The sequence below is a fragment of the Lytechinus pictus genome, chromosome 4 (genome assembly GCF_037042905.1).
Source record: "Lytechinus pictus isolate F3 Inbred chromosome 4, Lp3.0, whole genome shotgun sequence".
Classification (NCBI taxonomy): Eukaryota; Metazoa; Echinodermata; class Echinoidea; order Temnopleuroida; family Toxopneustidae; genus Lytechinus; species Lytechinus pictus.
In genome coordinates this window covers 22089766-22108152 of record NC_087248.1, presented here as the reverse complement: position 1 = coordinate 22108152, position 18387 = coordinate 22089766, and the positions used below count along the sequence as shown (strand labels likewise).

Here is an 18387-nt window from a genome sequence, read left to right as displayed (position 1 = left end):
ACATGGAGGTTTCACAAGAATAGGCACAACCCTTAATCCTCCGAAGGAGCCACCCCAAAAGTTGAACTTCTGCCTCTGGAAATCCTTCTCCAGCAGTTGATGACGCTCATGCACTTTGAAAGGATACATGTTGAGATCCAATCTGCAATACAATGGAAAGTTGTTGGTCTTATTGCGGTGTAGACCTACAGTTAGAGTCGTTGGATGGGCCTCTAGTAATCTCCTGACAGTCTCAACATTTTCTGGACTTCATCCACTTCCGGTCCACCTGCCAGAATTAGACCTACTCTTGTCTCTGCTTAGGCTTGTTTCGCATTGTTGCGATTTCTAAACATTTGCCCAGATAGTCTTTCTGGATGGAGGATCTCTGTCGGGATCCGCAAGCGGAATGCTTCTCTTGTAGCCATATGCTACTGGTACGATTAAATGTTGGCCTTATAGCTCTACTGTAAGTTGTACCATGATCAAATACCATTTGGTGTTTCCTGCTACATGTAAGACTGCACCTTGGGGCCTGCTTGTCCCTTTTGAATAGCAACTCAGTGAATTTAATTAATTTATTGGAACTTTGTTGCGATGTGTATCGTTGCTAGAGCAATAGGCTGTTAATAACAATGAAACAATCAATAACATTCTTTCAGAAGAATGTTGGCCTTTGCTCTCCTGACGTTGCAGCTGTAAATTTACCCGTTGCATGAGAATGAAAGAAGTCAATCATTTAGAAGAATGTGGTGTTGTGCATACCTGACATTGCAGCAGGGAGTTACCCTGTTCGATTAATGTTGCAATCAATATAATTCACCTATCATGTTTATTTTATGAAAGGAGTGGAAATTATGTCCATAACAGAGATTAGGACACTATTCATGCATGTATCATTATATTTACTCACAAAAATTTAGCAGAGGGGATGAATTTCAAATGGAATTTTCTGCGAAAAATCCCAATAAAACAATGAAACTTACAGCAAACTTGGTTTTGTTCTTTGCAAACCAAAACTGTGAAAAAGTTGGTTTTGTATCCTTCACCTGTAGGATATGAAGAATCATAACCCGTGACAATGTTGACGCAAGAAAGGTGTCACATTTAAGCTAATAATAAGTCACTTCAGATTTTAAATGACAAAGAATAAACCATGCATTCTTGACATAACTAACTTTTGAAATTCGATTACCCCTATATATCAATCAATTTCAAGTAAACATATTTTTTTCAAATTGTAATTCTTTTCGTACAAAGCAATTTAAGCAATCAGATTCAGATTCAGATTCATTTATTGTTGATCCATGATAAAATACGTAGAAATTTGGCCTCCACTGGCTGTACATACAAATGATATGAAGTATATATACAAACAAAAACGACATATACATTGGGCGAATATATTGAAAGAAAATATACATAAACAATTCAAACATATATTGCAATACAACATATAAGGGAGATGTCAAATAATTTACCCATTAAAGACAAAGAGTGAGAAACGGTTGAGAGTTAACTAAGAGATAGAAGGAAGAGACCATGCAAGCAAGAAGAGAAATAATTAGTTGGATAGAAACAAAAGTGGACACAGTGGAGAAGGAAAGTGAGCGAAGAAGATAGAGGGGAAATCATAGCAGAGAGAGACAGAGAGAGATAGAGAGGGAGAGAAAAAAGCTTAAACGGAATGATAATTAGGCATTACAAACTTGCAGCGAAGATACACAGCTGTATTCATACATTAAAAGTAATTACATAATAAGAAAGAACACGTTAAAAACCGACTTTGAAGTGCACAACAAGCTGGGAAGGACATAGGCAAGAATGGGCTGGAGATCGATTACAAGTGTGTACGAATTGAATTACTTAATAATAATAATATAGGGTAGACATGCAAAGACGTTGTCAATGATTGAATGCTGACATGCGTGGTTTGACAAAAGCCTCAGCGTTTAACTTTGTCATTGTACATATGAATTGCATTGGGTACAAACGATTGTCTAAATCGTGAACGGTTACTCTTGGGTGGGCCATGGACCTATAGGTCCATGGACCTATAGGTCCATGGGTGGGCGGAGGCGAATGCCTGAGCGGTTGAATCCAAAGAAACCGTGCAATGGATGTGATGAATCATTCATGATTGTATGTATTTTTAGTAACACCCGTTTTTCATACAAAGTACTGATGGGGGAAGATCCGAGTGAATCAGTCTTTGTGCGATTTTCCTGGGTCTTTCGATTTTTTTCAGATTTTTATTTGAGAGATTACCAAAAATGCACAAAAAATGAAAGTTAGGATACTCTGAATAAGAGATTGGTAGAAAAGAACCAAGATCCTATATTTATCATAGGTAATAACATAGAATATGAATACAATATTATCAAATTATGGGTACGGAAGAATTTATACTGAACATGGTGTTAAAATTGACTAAATTTGTTTAATTGTGCTATTTTAAATTAAATTCAATCGAAAAACCAACAACGATGGCTTTCACTTCTTAAAGACATCAAGCATAATAATCTTTCTTTGGGAACGGTTATAAAAAAATTAATTGATCATCAATAATTTTCAAGCTCTTAGTCAAACTGTATAGCACTGCTCAAAATTGTTGGAACTTTGCCCGAGATATTGAAATGCAAACCACGGTAGTCATTCTCAAACTCGATCTTAGAATTGACCTTTGTCAACATGGTCAAGGAAGCCGTGACACGAAGGAAGCAATAAATCAGACGTATTTCATTAAATCAATTAATCGAAGCTTGGTCAGGTAGGGAAAAACTGATGGAAAATGCTTCCTTCCTCATTTAGATTCGACACTGGAGGGTATAGAAAATCAAAATTCTGTTATTGATGATCAAAATTTTATCATGTTGAAGAATGAAAAATAAATTGAATTGAATTGAATTAAAATAAGTTAAAATTTACAGTGCCAAAGACAGAATTGATTGTCTTAGATGACAGTTGATTCTTACGACTGCTCATGTATTATTCATACTTTCTTTCATTCATGGAGGGTCACAGTATCACAAATAATCAGTAATTGACAATGTAATATAGACATATATTTTATGATTATCTTTGATTTGAACATCAAAATGTAGGATTATTCGATATTCTTAAAGAGAAGTAAATGAATGCGAAAGTCACATTCTCTCTTCATGGCCGAGGGAAGCGGGGGTGCTGGGGGAATTATCAATAAAAATTACTTTGGGGTCATGCGTGTATTTTTTTCCATAGGCAGCGCCCCAGATATTCAAGATGTGTAAAATGGGAAAATGTAACCCAAATTTTTTGTAAAACCTTTTTTTTTCTTTTCAAATTTACATCAGCACCGCCAGTAAAAAAAAAATCGTTTTCAGGCCCTGTCTGTCTTGCGGATTTATCAAAGTAAGGCTTTACTACTTTTAAGCAGAACATCGTTGAAATGAATAAAGGAATAAATATCTTTCGAGGAGGGGGTGGATGGGTTGGTATATATTGTGTGGCTGCAAGCATGACTTTTGGGTTAAAAAATGAAAATTGTTATAATAATACCTTGGTCACATTTGCTCTACGGCGGTCGTACGGTGAGTCGAAAACAGCCGTTTTATTAATTTTAATTCAAACCACCTATAATTATGTAGTTGGTACAACATTTTTTAAAACGGCTGTTTTCGACTCGCCGTACGGCCGCCGTAGAGCAAATGTGACCAAGGTATTAAATTTTGAGCATTAACAGTAAAACTATTGGATGCATTGCACATTATTATCCATGTACATGTTTTGATACTTTTACCATGTTTACTGGAACGCTAGGAAAGGATTAATTATCCAAATGTTTTGAGAATAAAACTGGTACTTTGTAAATGATACTTAATTTTCACTTGTAGATAATATTTATTATCATATAGAAAATCATTGCAAGTACATTAATTGTGAATGGTAAAAATGAAAAAAAAAGAAGATATAATTGAAAAAGTTATTTTCTACTGCTATGGTAAAATTAGCAATTATCCGTTCTACTTAAAGAAAAGGGACATTTCTTTGCTCTCATGCATGACTGAACACATTAATCTCAAATTTTCTCACATAGATTTGCTGTTGACTGTAAAATCACTTCTACATATTCATTTCATTAAACCTGTTTCATTAAAAAGAGATTTTTTGTTGAAAAGAGATAGACTTTTGTGGTATTTCCTTTAAAAAGGTATTAAAAAATTAGTGTAACAGCAGAATATATAGAAGAATAAAAAAGCAAACAAAGTTAAAGCAGATTTCATTTTTTCATTCAATTTTATTAAATTTCGCCATCTTCACAAAATGATCTAAATATACATGTATTATCAAAACTTAATTGACACGTTGATGACAGATTTCGCTAAAAAGCAAAGTATATGCATAAAGGTATGCATACAATTTAACTATATTATGAACACTGACTGGGGTTCGACAGAAGTGCAATCAAAGCCAATTGGAAACATGCTTGTGTGATGTAATGAAACTGTCATAGCCCATTCAGTATCAATACATTTGAATGAATGCAGAATGCAGGTTTTGCATGAATTTCTTTTAAATCTGAGGGTAGCCCCAAACTTTTGACCTGTACTGTACACCGCAAGTATCTACAGTCTCTAAAAAGTAAACTACGTTGAAAATATGTACACATAAATAAAATAAATTACACATCAAGAAATTAAGATGGCACAATATTTCATGAATACATTAAAAAACAAATAAATGTCAAAACGGCAAGTATCACAAAATTATGGGAAAAGCTAAACTGAAAGGAGAAAGAAATACTTGAAAAGTCCTGAAGGCAAGTAATAATAACACCGTATACTTAAACAAAAAGTATTGCAATAGTTTGAGGAAGACATAATAGCCTCTGGTATTGATGTATTGAAAAAAAATGTTTGTACAAGCTCAAAATTAACTGAGCTCCAACTTGTTAGGGTCTTCTATTTATGCATTCGGTCATGGGTTGTTTTAGATCATCATGATAATTGATTCCCTCACATTATTATCAACACAATAAAATCAGCTGAGGACAATTCAAACGTAACGTGAGATGCCACCAAAAATGAACTTTGATACTAGTTTTCAGCTTGAAAAGGCACATGGTGAGGTTTAATTGTCAAAATTCATGAACAATGACACACGCCACACAAGTGCGTGATACTGATTTAGAGGGAGGAGAGAGAGGGGGGAGAGACATGGAGAGAGCTTCGAAAAATTAGGAGAACCCACACTGTTGAAAAACCCCTGATTTTACAGAAAAAAAAGAAGATTTTACAAAAAAGCAATAACAGAATCATTCTGTAAATTTATAAAAGAGGAATTTTTCTGCAATTAACAAAACAGGTCTGCTTTAAAGGCGGAAAATTGTGTTTTATTGAAGGTAATTTGTAAGGTTCTATACAACAAATACCAATTACCTGTTAGATTACGCAATCTGGTAAGATTACAGGGGTTCTCGAGACTCTGCTGCAGGAACTTCTTTTATTTTAAGGATACATTTTCTAACAGTGCAAGGTGTAGATTTGTGGTTCATTGAAATACGACATGTCCACGATATGCAGTCTCGTTAAAACTTCCAAGTATAGTCCAGGAAAAGAGGTGTCAATGTGCTGTATCTCTTTGACTGCTGTATCTCTTCTACTTAATTTATTGTAAAGAAGAACTAGTATTATTTCAGATTAGTTACTTTTCGCTTTTTTTGTTCTTGAAGAGCAATTACTAGTTTGGCTATAGAGAACCATCCATGTTGACTATATTTTATTTTGGGGTGGCAAGTAAATTTCATATTTTTTTCATGAACACTTTTGATGAAGGGAAATGATTTGAGATAGAAAGACTAGATGAATTAATGCACATGTAATTATGGTAATATGAAATATAATTCCCTTTTTGGACAATCTGCTAAAACAAGCTACAATTTCGTCCAAACAACATGTTTTGATTCATTATGATATGATAAAACACATTTTATTTGTATGAAGTTGTCATATATATTTTCCCTTCGTCATTTACACATTTTAATGATCACAGTTCTGTATAGATTGAGTTAGGGCACGGGGATGGGAGAAAGCTATGTAAAGTCAACATAGCCTTCTGGGCATTTTCTATATAGTCCTATATTCCTCATTTGGTCGTGAAATGAATTGAACTTCACAGTGGTTTTCTGTGTTTAATGCTTGATTTTTATTGCGTGCAAATTAAGAAGTGGCGTAGCATTATCAGTTTTTGGTGGATGGTTGGTATTTTTATCACACTTGTTCTTTGTTTTCAGTACGTAGACAACCAGTACGATCACTACTACCAATGATATGACCATGAGGACAAGAAAAACAATGGCCAAATCTGAAATGCTTTGGTTGCCTTTTGTTTCTTTCATCTGTATGGGAGTACTGGGTGTCAAAGAGGAATATTGATCTCTTTGATTGCTTTCAGTGAAAGTGGAGGGACTCAACACTGTTGTACTTTCAGGTAAGGTAGGACTTGGAGTAGGACACGGGTCAATGTAGTCGCCATCGGACAGATAGTGGCTAGTGTCTTTACATTCGCACCTCTCTCTGACTTCATCAATCAGAGATGAGCAGCAAAATACTGGACCAGATTGTCTGATGAGAATGGTCTGTTTTAATAAATATTCGTTTTCATTAGGGCCGGCCAATGAAGGCATCCACACACCGTTTTGGTAACACTCAATTTTCCCTGGTAGACTCCCTGCATTGGCTTGACAGTCTAGTGAGACCCAGTCACCGCCCACTTCATCACCCACGACACATGACGCCTTACCAGGGGGATGGTCTACCTTCAAATAAATCTTATGTGTATCATCCCCTTGTATGTCACCATCCTTGTATACAAACAAAATGTACGTGCCTTGATCATCTTTCATTAGATTACTTATCATCAGATTTACAAAGCAAGAATCAGAGTTATTTCCATCATAAACTGTGAATCTTCCGACCTGATCTAATTGCAACAGAAACAAGTCTGGCCCAAGCGTAGACCTATAAAAGGGGCGTCTATTTGATTTCTGTAATGTGACGTCTGTGGTGTCACATGGGTATGGGAAGTGCAAGATTACGTTTCGCCCCTGTATTTTATATACAGATTCACAGCTAGATAGGCATAATACAATGAGAATTATGAAACAAGACAATCCAACCGTAAACATATTGTTGTACTCATTTGGCATTTTGAATTTGTCAATGTTATTTCTTTAACAATGTAGAATAATGCGAATAGCAAAATTACAGATGATTCACGAAAACAAACAAAACAAAAAAAAAATTATAAAATTTCTAGATCGAATGGTACTGGGTTGCTAATATAATTTGTTCTAGTATAGGTGAAAAGGTATGTTAGTATTAGAGCAACAGGTAAACCTAACCATGTTCCATCATACCAATATACAATGTGATGAATCTTGCAGAGATTGAACCTAAATTCAAGTGTTCCAAAGGGTTCGGAGTTCGTCTAACCCTTGGGTTTTCAAATTGTAGAAATCGTGACGTTGGTCCGAATTGACAAAACTTGCAGTAGATGATGATCTCTGATCCAGAATCCCTGTCCAGAACTGGCTATGTCGGATTCGGTTGCTGATTCATAGAATATGTTTGAAAATTATGGAGACTACAACAGTCTATTTCAATTTAAGATGTGCTGCGATGGAAAATCCAAGGCCACGCCAAGTTACCAACAGTCTAGGGAGAAGGTGAGATGAATCCAATTTGATTTCCGGTTTTCTCTGCATGATAAAGACAAGAAGGAAAAGTTTATGCTCGATTTACCTGAATGTTTGATAATAAATACACATACATGTATAAAGATTCCAGCACACAGTCACACTTTCATCCACCCACCACACACACCCTCCAATGCCCACCATAGCGCTCAAACACACACGGGTCTTTGGTCGCTTCAATGTTGAGCGTTTCTGAGGGATTTGCATGCAAACTTGCAAAGTATGTGTGTATGGGGTTGTAAGGGTGGGTGCGTCTGTGGGTGTGTGTGTGTGTATGTATGTATGTATGTAATTGGGCTTTTTCCGACGTGTATCAATCAGATATATTTACGTCTGTGAACGACATTTAACGTCACTATATTCAAACAAACGTGACAGGGCTCGAACCTAGAACCACTGCATCAATGTGTAACTTTCCCACATATCTTGGATAACAGTTGCACGCCGGGTGTCTTTATAATTAATGTGCTTACCTTATAAAATAATTTCCAGGTATGTTAAGAATACCAGATCCGAAGTTAAATTATCACCATTAGGTTGTACAAGCATAACACATGAAGATTTGTATGAGACAATCCTGCTCCTTGATCACTGATGATAGCATTCTAACAAAAATGAGTCTCGAAATGTTTATCGAGAATTGCATTCATATCCCTTTTCAAGGGGTATGGACTCATTGGCCCGAATTCTCGAAGGGTGGCTAACTTAGCCCATGGTGCTAAATCGCGTCATTTGACGTCATTTAGCCCATGGTGCTAAATTTTGCATTTCTCGAAGCTCGGCTAACTTAGCCCGGGCTAAATCGTGGGCTAAATCGCGTCATTTGACGTCACAAATTTAGCCACCCCTTTGGCCATGGGCTAAATCGTGGGCTAAATTAGCCCACTGATTTTGACCAATCAGATAGCAGATTATCAACATGAACAATAATTGTTTTATTTTCTGCATCGCGAGAACGAGCCGACGATATGGACGGGAAGCGCGTTTCCGTTTTACACCCTGGCGAAGGCATTTTCCGGAAAAATAGCCACAAAGCGACCAGTGAAGAGTCTACGTCTACGTTTGTTTACATAATCAGCTGGGCGCGCGATCCAAATGCAGCTGAGCTTATAGACCAAAAGCTTCAGTCTCTGTATTTTGGTTGTTCCGCTGAACTATATACGTTGGCTTCATGATTTATTTTTTTTACATTATCGCACATGATCGTTTATATGAATGAAAACGAATAATAGCTAAAATATTGAAAAATAAAACTCATATAAGTACTTTTTTTCATATTATATCTATCCTTATATCTATCATTATCTGTCTATCCACTCTCTATGTTATAAATCAATATATGGAACTACATGATATATCTATCTGTTAATTTGTCTATCTACTCTGTCTCTCTCATTCTCTATCTACCTATCTATCTGTCTATCTATCTATCCATCTAACATCTATATATCAAATTCTCTATATATATCCATCTGTCTCTCTTTTATTTCTCTCTATCCATCTATTAATCAACTCATATGCAATATCAACACTGCTTCGACTTCCTTCGGGAGTCTATTTCGTCAGCTCTACTTTTCCCTTTTTTGTGCTCGATTCGATTCAATTACTACTTTATTTACTTTTTACCATTGTTAAATGTCTTGTATTGCATAATGAGTTTTTTTTCTGAAGGTTGCCTCCTATTCTCTTTCAAATTCCACCTCTTGTTTTCCCTTCTCTTTGTCTTATCCCAATTTCTTTCCCTTCTCTCACCTCTTTCTTCTTAATCTTTCATTCCGCTTTTTCTTCTTTGATGACACTTTGTAGTACTTTTGGCCTTTTGTATTTATTTATGATACATTTCTTTTTCATCTGTATGAATTTGTATTGTATTTGATATTTATTTATAATGTTTACTTTATATTTTGTTATGATTCTATTTGTATGTAAACATTCACTTATTTCAGTCTTTGACTGCTTGTGATTGTATTTTGATAGTTTTTATTGCAATAAAATCCAATATAGATATATATATATATCTCATATTCTCTCTATCTATCCATCTGTCTGTCTTTTTCTCTCTCTCTGTTTCTCTCTATCCGTCTATCTATCTCTCGAATTATCTCTATTCATCTGTCTGTCTGTCTCTCAAATTCTCTCTCTCTCTCTTTCTCTCTCTCTCTATCCATCTGTCTGTCTTTTTCTCTCGATCTCTATCTATCTATCTTCTATCTATCTATTTATTTATCTATCTCTCAAATTCTTTCTCTATCTATCTATGTAACTACAGTATCTATCTATCTGTTAATCTTCTCTGTCTCTCTCATTCTTTATCTATCTAACATTTATCTATCTCTCTCTATTTCTCTCTCCCTCCCTCTATCTATCTATCTATCTATCTATCTATCCATCTGTCTTGTTTTCTATCTTTCTCTTTTTCCGTCCATATATATATCTATCTATCTATAACATCTCTCCCTCTCTCAAGTTCTCTCCCCCATCTATCTATCTATCTATCTTCTATCTATTTATCTATGTAACTACAGTATCTATCTATCTGTTAATTTGTCTATCTTCTCTGTCTCTCTCATTCTGTATCTATCTATCCATCTAACATCTACCTATCTCTCAAATTCTCTATTTCTCTCTATCTATCTATCTTCTATCTATCTATCTATCTATCTATGTAACTACAGTATCTATCTATCTGTTAATTTGTCTATCTTCTCTGTCTCTCTCATTCTTTATCTATCTATCTAACATCTATCTATCTCTCAGATTTTCTATCTCTCTCTCTATCTATCCATCTGTCTGTCTTTTCTCTCTCTCTCTCTCTATTTCTCTTTATCCGTCCATATATCTATCTATCTATCTATAACATCTCTCCATCTCTGAGTTATCTCCCCCCATCTATCTATCTATCCATCTCTCTGTCTTTCTCTCTCTCTCTCTCTCTACTTCTATCTATCTATCTATCTATCTATCTATGTCTCTATCTATTTATTAGTCTCATATCTATCTTTCGGCATCTAAGTGTATCAATCCATCAGACTTCAATTTTCTTTCTATTATATATATTTGTTTATTTTGATTTTGTCTGTCATTCTATTCATTTAGTTAATAATTTATATTCAGAAAAAAAACTTTTTCATAACTTTTCATAAAAAAACGTAACTGCAAAAGCATGTTCTGATTTCTCATATGACTGCTCTCTGTACATGAAGTGCCGAGGAACTCTATGCTCTGATCAGTAACTGTGCAGATTGCATGCGGTGGTGTGGGACTCGCCTGTGTCGCACGCTGCAACGGTATACCCGCTGCAACCAGCGACGTGTGTAGACTCTTCACTAGTCGCTTCGTGGCTATTTTTGCGGAAAATGCCTTCGCCAGGGTGTAAAACGGAAACGCGCGGACGGGAAGGGGGTCGTAATGCCGTATTTTTCTTCACATCTTCGAACAAAACCGTAAGTATGCATTTTGACGTAAGAGTTTTGATCATTGTAGAGCCTTCGGCTGATTTTTCATTTATCTGTGCCAACGCGAAATATCAGAATATGATTCGGAATACCTGATGATGCGGAAGTCTTACATCAAGAGTTACACAGCATGAAGTAATGACACAGTCCCATACGTTCAATTTTGTGTGTGACTGTCCTGTGCAGTCTGTCCATACACACTCCGAGTCCACTCATCACGATCGACCGCGTTCAGAAAAACTGCTGTAAATGAAGTGAACGGTGTTCCCAATATCATGATAATGTCCTTATAAAGCTTAGATCTGCATGGCATGGGCCATTGGATAGGCGGGGGGGGGGACCTGTCCCCCCTGAAATGTTTGTTCCCCCCCCTAAAATTTAGGTTGATGACTTTTTTTTTTTTTTTTTGCTTGTCAAAATTTTTTGCGATCCCCTCCTAAAATTTAGGTTTATAACCTTTTTTTTTGTCTTGTCTTTCCGTTAATGCCCACAATCATTATTTTGATTATTATGGCATATGAATGTCAATTATTGACTTGACCTGAATTTTGCCGGGACCAGCAGGCGGTGCAATACACCGGGTGAACACCCTACCGTACTCTTTGACGAATAGTGACGGTGTATTGGATTTAACGTGCATAGGTTGGGTTTCTCCTATACATGGGACCAACATTTGCGTCCTTTCCGATGGACGGAGTGCTTTCCAACTGCATTCCCACCTGCACTGAATACAGTGGTGAGGCACGCTAACACACAACGCTAAATAGCATCAGATTTTTTTGTTAGACGCGTTTCGGCATGAGCGGGACTCAAACCCCTCACGAGTCACGTTGAGATCTACGATCTTATCCGAAACATGCGCTCTAACCGACTGAGCTACGCTGCCTTTTTTTGGGCTTGTCAAATTTTTTCCGTGTCCATCCAAAAATTTCAGGTGGCCCCCCCCCCTTAATTTTTTGGCTTCCGCCGCCAATGTAGCTATGGCCATGCTGGCCAGGGCAGGGTTGTGTCTGAAGCCACACTGAAAAGTGTCAGCATAAAACAGGCTGATTTAGGGGAAAATATGGCACATTTTTTCTGGGAAGTTCAGGCTACTAGAAAAATGTGATCTGAATTAATTATTAACTTGTGTTGGGCATGGTTGGAAAGAGAAAATTCAGGGGCTTCTTTTGACAGTAAGGACAAGTTTATAGGATCATTTTAAATAAGGATTTAGAGATAAATTGCAAACCCTTATTTTTGTGTGTGTTGAGATTGTCATTTCTCCATGCGTTTTCTATGGGAAAATGAAATTTCTGTTTTGCACAATTTTTTTCACTTTGTCGCAATTTTTCATTGTGATCTGGTTTCCAAATCTTTATAAAAATCATACCATCAGATAGAGCATAAAAAATCCTATTGGACTCTTTCTGGACAAGTTTTTGGCATTAATAATAAATTTATAACAGCTCTCGGAAGCTAAAAATTTGGATTTGTGTGTGTCCATTTCTTAACTACACAGTCTATGGCAGAGAAATGCTGAAAATTGCCCTAATTTCATTCTTCTTTTTTGCAGCCAATAATTGGATTTTTTTCAAAAATGTTACATTTCTGTCAGTCTGAACGTCATTTCTCTTCAAATTCACAAAGAAAATGTGATATTTTCTTGAAATAAGAAAAATATTTTTTTTCTCCAGACACCCTAAAAATGACTAGGCCTAGAGTATAGTAATTACGGTATGGCAACTGCAAAACTCACTCGGTCACTGGCATCGCAAAGACAAGCTAAGTAAAGTGACCTGAAAGTTTACTTTAAAGTTTGATGTTTTCTTTATTTCAATTTTTGAGTCATTACTCATCACTCAATCAATGAACAAGGTCATGATAGAATGATTACTCATTTTTTGGGGGGGCATTCACCCAGGTTAAAAATAGTGGTGGATTGATCCACATGATGGAGCCTGTGTATAAAACTATAAAAAAGAACTGCCCACTCATCAAGTTTTGTCCCCAACCCCCCCCCCCCTCCAAGAAGAAAAAATACTGTGACTTTGTGTTTGGGAATGTTGATATTTCTTTGAAAAAAAAATAAATGCACCCGTGAGGCCATGACTCATCATTATAATTTATAGACCCCTGTATTTCTTATTTTTTTGTATTAATCTCTTCTATAAAGTTCTAAAACTTATGTCACCTAGTACTGTGTATAGATCTAGATTATTTGGAATGACCTTTGTTTCTGGGGATTGTTTTCTTTAACAATTTTTTTATTTACATTGGAAGGCAGCGTAGCTCAGTAGGTTAGAGCGCATGTTTCAGATAAGATTGTAGATCTCAATGTGAGGGGTTCGAGTCCCGCTCATGGGCGGAAATCTGTCCCGAAAGGTAGGGGGGACAACGGGCTGATCCAGCCTTCGCCAATGGGGGGGGGGGGGGTGAAAACATTTTCAGCCATATGTTAATCCCTGATCGGCTGGTTGAAGGTAATTTTTGTCTGTTTCATTGAAGGAGTAGTCCTCATGGTCACTTTTTAGCTTTATTCTTATAAATCAACATAAATATATGATATCATTGTCCTTATATAATGCTAGCGCGAAGCGCGAGCAAATTTTTTTTGGAAAATTTATGTATTTTTTTCCTAAAATTTGAACATTCTTGGCAATGTTTATCTTGAAAAAGATGTATATACAACTGAATATATATTACGACCGCGAAGTGCGAGCAGAGGTTAACTGATGGAAAAGGTACCTGTTAAAGACTGTTTGCAATTAGCCATGAAGACGTTACATATTTCAACAATCAAATAATGCGAGCGCGAAGCATGAGCGAAAATTTTATATAGTGACATGAAAGATTGTTTTTATTTTCCAAGTTTTCCCCTCATCTTATTTTATTCACTCTGGAAAATTTGACAAGCAAAAAAAAAAAAAAAAAAAGGTTTTCACCCAAAATGTAAGGTCATTTAGTCCAAAATACATGTATTATTTCGAATGTTAATGATGCATTTTTCTCCATCATAAAAGACCAAAAATAGTAGGGGGGACATTTGATATTGTGTCCCCCCTACTATTTTTGGTAGGGGGGACATATCTCCCCCTGGGATTTCCGCCCATGGTCCCGTTCAAGCCAAAATTTGTCTAACAAAAAATCTGATGCTATAGCATTGTGTGTTCCTGTTAGCATGTCTCAGACTCTCATCACTGTATTTAGTGCAGGTGTGAATGCAGTTGGAAAACACTCCGTCCATCGGAAAGGACGCAAATGTTGGTCCCGTGTATAGGAGAGTCACAACCTATGCACTTTAAAACCAATACACTATTCGTCAAAGATGGGTGTTCACCCAGTCACGGTATTTATTGCACCTGCCGGTCCCGGCAAAATTCAGGTCATTGAGGTCAAGTCAAACTTGACGTTCATATGCCATAATAATATAATGATTGTGGACATTAACGGAAAGACAATGCTACCATCAATCATCCCCACTGTAGAGCCAAAGAAGTTCAGCGGAACAACCAATATACAGAGAGTAGAGAGTGAAATTTTTGGTCTACCATTTAATTAACATGCAGGTAGACAATTTTGAAGTCATTGTGCATGTTTATTATTTCTATTTGATCCCTAGATCAAATAAATCCCTTTAAAGTACCAACAGGAGCACACAAAATATTACTATTTGTACTAACAAGTAGATTCTAGATTAGACCAAAAGCGTCAGTCTGCGACTCTATCTATGTACATTGGTTGTTCCGCTGAACTTCTTTGGCTCTGCTTACCAATTGGGATTATAGTAAAATGTCAGAAATTGTTGAATAAATCCCCCAAAACAACAGTTATTCCTGTCTAATTCTTGATAAAGATAAATATCATACAGTATTACGATATCAGAATTTATCAAGTCTACTACTGATTGTTATTCATATCATAGTAAGATTTTTATTTCCTTTTTATTTCTTCATTATTAGGCACTACCTAAGCCACAATACTGAAAATGGCTAATGTTCTCCAACAGTGTCGTCACTCATCATTGTTGAGTATGGAGTATGGAAAGAGAGGTTTGTTTCATTTTTTTTTATTTCATTAATTTTCTAACCATAAGAAAATCTTGATATATCGGTTTCCTATTTTATGCCAACTGTAACCAATTATATTTTAGGGGCCATCTTTTTTTGTTATCACAATAAATGAAAACCTGTTTGATGGATAACTGTAATCTTATTATTTTACACTTACTGCAGAACATATTAAAGTCATTTGTAATTTCCTTTCCATTATTTTGATTGGGTAGGCAGTTTACCTTTAGAGTGACGATGTTCGGAATATGGCAAAAAAGGTGATGATCTCGGAATGCATGTCCACAATCCATATTATTTAACTCGTCCACATTTAAAAATTTTATTTTTTACTTTATCTAACCCACAGATACTTGAACATGTTGGAATGTCACCTTGAGGACCAAGATATGGGGAGAATAATGCTTGAATGGTGCACAGATGAGTCTTTTCAACTCTGGTATGCTTCTCCAAGAAAACGGCCATGCACATCACCAGAATGCTAGAACAGGATCAGGGAGTGAATATCTGAGGAAGGGTTCTTTTCCAGTACTTTGATACAATTGTCTTCACTTCATTTTTTTGCTGTTGGTGAGTTATTTCCCATCTACTTAATGTCCCATGATAATGAGCTTTTGTCAATAGTATGTTTTTTTTTTTCCTTAATACAATACAAATCAAACTTATGTAAAAATAATCCAGAATAAAGACAAAATAGTCATAATACATTATGAATACAAAATAACGATGTGAGCTTAAAGCCATCATGAGCGGTTATGCAACTTCACCCAAGCTGACATGATCTTACTTGAATGTATGCAGTCAACTTGGCCCTTACATACTGTATTTCATCCTTTTTCAGTCCTGTTGTTAGTCAAATTTTATTATAATTTGATTCTCTTCATATGTACGATCAGACAATTTTAAAGAGTTAACTGCAAAATTTTCTATCGCAGGAGAAATGAGTAATCGAAAAGAAAATGCATTTTGCTTCTTCAGGTAAAAGGGGTATTACTATTAATTGTTACATCAATGAAGATATATTTCTAGAAAGAATACTGAAGAGCAATTTTTTAAATATGTATTCTGTTCTTGATCCTTACTGCAGGTATCCTTTGCTCTTCTTTTTTGATGAATTCCTGCCTGCATTCTCTCGTCAATCAATCAAGATAGCGTGCTATTTCGCATTCCATTGGCCATGTCATAATCTACGCATGAACATGGACACTGAGTTAAAACTAGTAGCTTGCTCAATCCCGTACATCTCTTGACTGTCACCAGCTAGTTATTCCTAGAAGTTTGAAAGCTACTGTACCACAGCCAATTTGAATAGCACCATCTCAAGACATAAACTCCTGTACCTTGTAACACCAGGATGTAATAAATTGACAGGTTTATGACTTATTTGCAAAGAAAATAATATTTTCTTTGTTGTTGGGGTGTTTCCATGCATTCCTGTATTTCAATAGTGATCTAATGACCATCTTGCTTTTTAAAACCCAAATTCGCAATATTTTTCTTGTTTGATGAAAGGTTAGGTACTTCTGGGTGGATATAAATGACACACATGTTGGGCTAATAAGCAACGGTTGTATCATACTTAACTCAGTTTTGCCAAGAGATGGACTGACTTTAGGTCATTCTTATTATTCAAGTCTATTGTCTCACTTATCTTGTTTAAAAATTAAGAATCGATGCTTAACCCTAAATAGACTGGGCTATTTTGATGCCTAAGAAGACCTGGGGGAGGGGGGGGGGGTTGGGGGCTGATTCAGCCCCCCCCCCTTTTGATCTCGGCCGTTTATCGCGCAATCGCGACGAAAATTGGCACTCGCTTTACCCATGGCATTATCCACAAAACTGTAATATCAAATTCTGCGAAAAATCTCATTGCTCATTGATTATGTTAATTTATGCGTAAAATCATAAGTTTGCTCTAATTAAGAAAATAATGACGAAAATTGGCACTCGCTTTACCCATGGCATTATCCACAAAACTGTAATATCAAATTCTGCGAAAAATCTCATTGCTCATTGATTATGTTAATTTATGCGTAAAATCATAAGTTTGCTCTAATTAAGAAAATAATGCCCCTAAAATGCTAATTTTTGTTTCACATACTCTTTATAGGCATCTGATAAAATTTATTTCAAAAAAATTTCAACATCACATTTATTTTTGTATGTATTTTATTGTTTTCTAAATTTCTTATTTATTTCTTTGTTTTTCGACTTTTTGATTTTTGTTGTTTTTTCAATGGAAATTGTCAGAGACTTTATTTTGACCATAAACAAGATAAGATTAATTGATTCTAAGCAGTAAAAGGAAAAATATGATACATTTTATGAATTTTGGCTAAAAACACTATTTGCATTGGATTTGTACACAAATTCACATTTTTGAGCAATTTTGGGTCTGCATGCAATTACAAAATGTTGTGTTATTTCGGAACCGCTTACCCGTGGGTCACAATTTTGGTCTCAAAAGTTGCGCGAGACTAGAAAGTAAAAAGTCAGCGAGTGACGCGGTAAAAAAAAATCGTGCGGCGGATTTATCACGAAAAATGTTGAGGGGGGGCTGAATCAGCCCCCCCGTCTTCTTAGGGTTAAATCCTCATGATTTCAATTTTAAGACCAGTTTATTCATAAAATAGTCATTTGCCCTGGCATATGCAGCTCCCTAATGTGTCAAATTTAAATCATATAATTTCATTTTGGTGAATTGGTATCCTTTTACTTTCCAGCTTTTCATAGGCACATCAGTACACTGAAATGAGCACTATATGAATGCAAACTACCAGTAATATTATCAATTTAATATTACTATTATGATTGAATCATCCTTCTTTAGTGTTTTGCAGAAATATATTTGATAAATGTAGACAGTAAATTTAATCTTTGTATCATATAAATGAGTTTTGATCTAATTAAAAAAACGACAATGTACTGAATAAACTAATCTATCTACTATAAATGTACATACGTTTTGTTTATATATATTGTAATTCAGGTGTGTTATCAGCAGAAAATATGATTTTTTTTCTCTCTCTCTCCATGTGCTTGTGTTCATAGTTATTACAGGAGGCAAAAAATAAACTAATATAAGAAATAAGATTAAAATTGTGCCAAGGAGAGATTAAGGTTATGTGTAAGGCAGGGGTGGTGGTAATGTGAATGATATGTTGGTAAA

The 18387-nt window shown here is 35.6% G+C and overlaps 1 protein-coding gene and 1 long non-coding RNA gene across 2 annotated transcripts; one reads left to right on the top strand and one right to left on the bottom strand.

Annotated features, from left to right (window-relative positions):
• Positions 1-6062: 6062 nt before the first annotated feature.
• On the bottom strand, positions 6063-7709 carry LOC129259346 (uncharacterized). Its single transcript, XM_054897640.2, has one exon. It carries the CDS (start codon positions 7163-7165, stop codon positions 6149-6151), a length of 1017 nt encoding a protein of 338 aa, XP_054753615.2. The 5' UTR covers positions 7166-7709; the 3' UTR covers positions 6063-6148.
• Positions 7710-11024: 3315 nt separating this feature from the next.
• Positions 11025-18283, top strand: LOC129256606 (uncharacterized). The gene is made up of 4 exons (XR_010293408.1): positions 11025-11157; positions 15111-15200; positions 15568-15788; positions 16306-18283. It is a non-coding gene; the product is annotated as an uncharacterized LOC129256606 (long non-coding RNA).
• The last annotated feature ends 104 nt before the right edge of the window (positions 18284-18387 follow it).

Excerpts from the sequence above, each read along its gene's own strand:
- LOC129259346 (XM_054897640.2), bottom strand. The coding sequence starts at position 7,165 with ATGCCAAATGAGTACAACAATATGTTTACGGTTGGATTGTCTTGTTTC.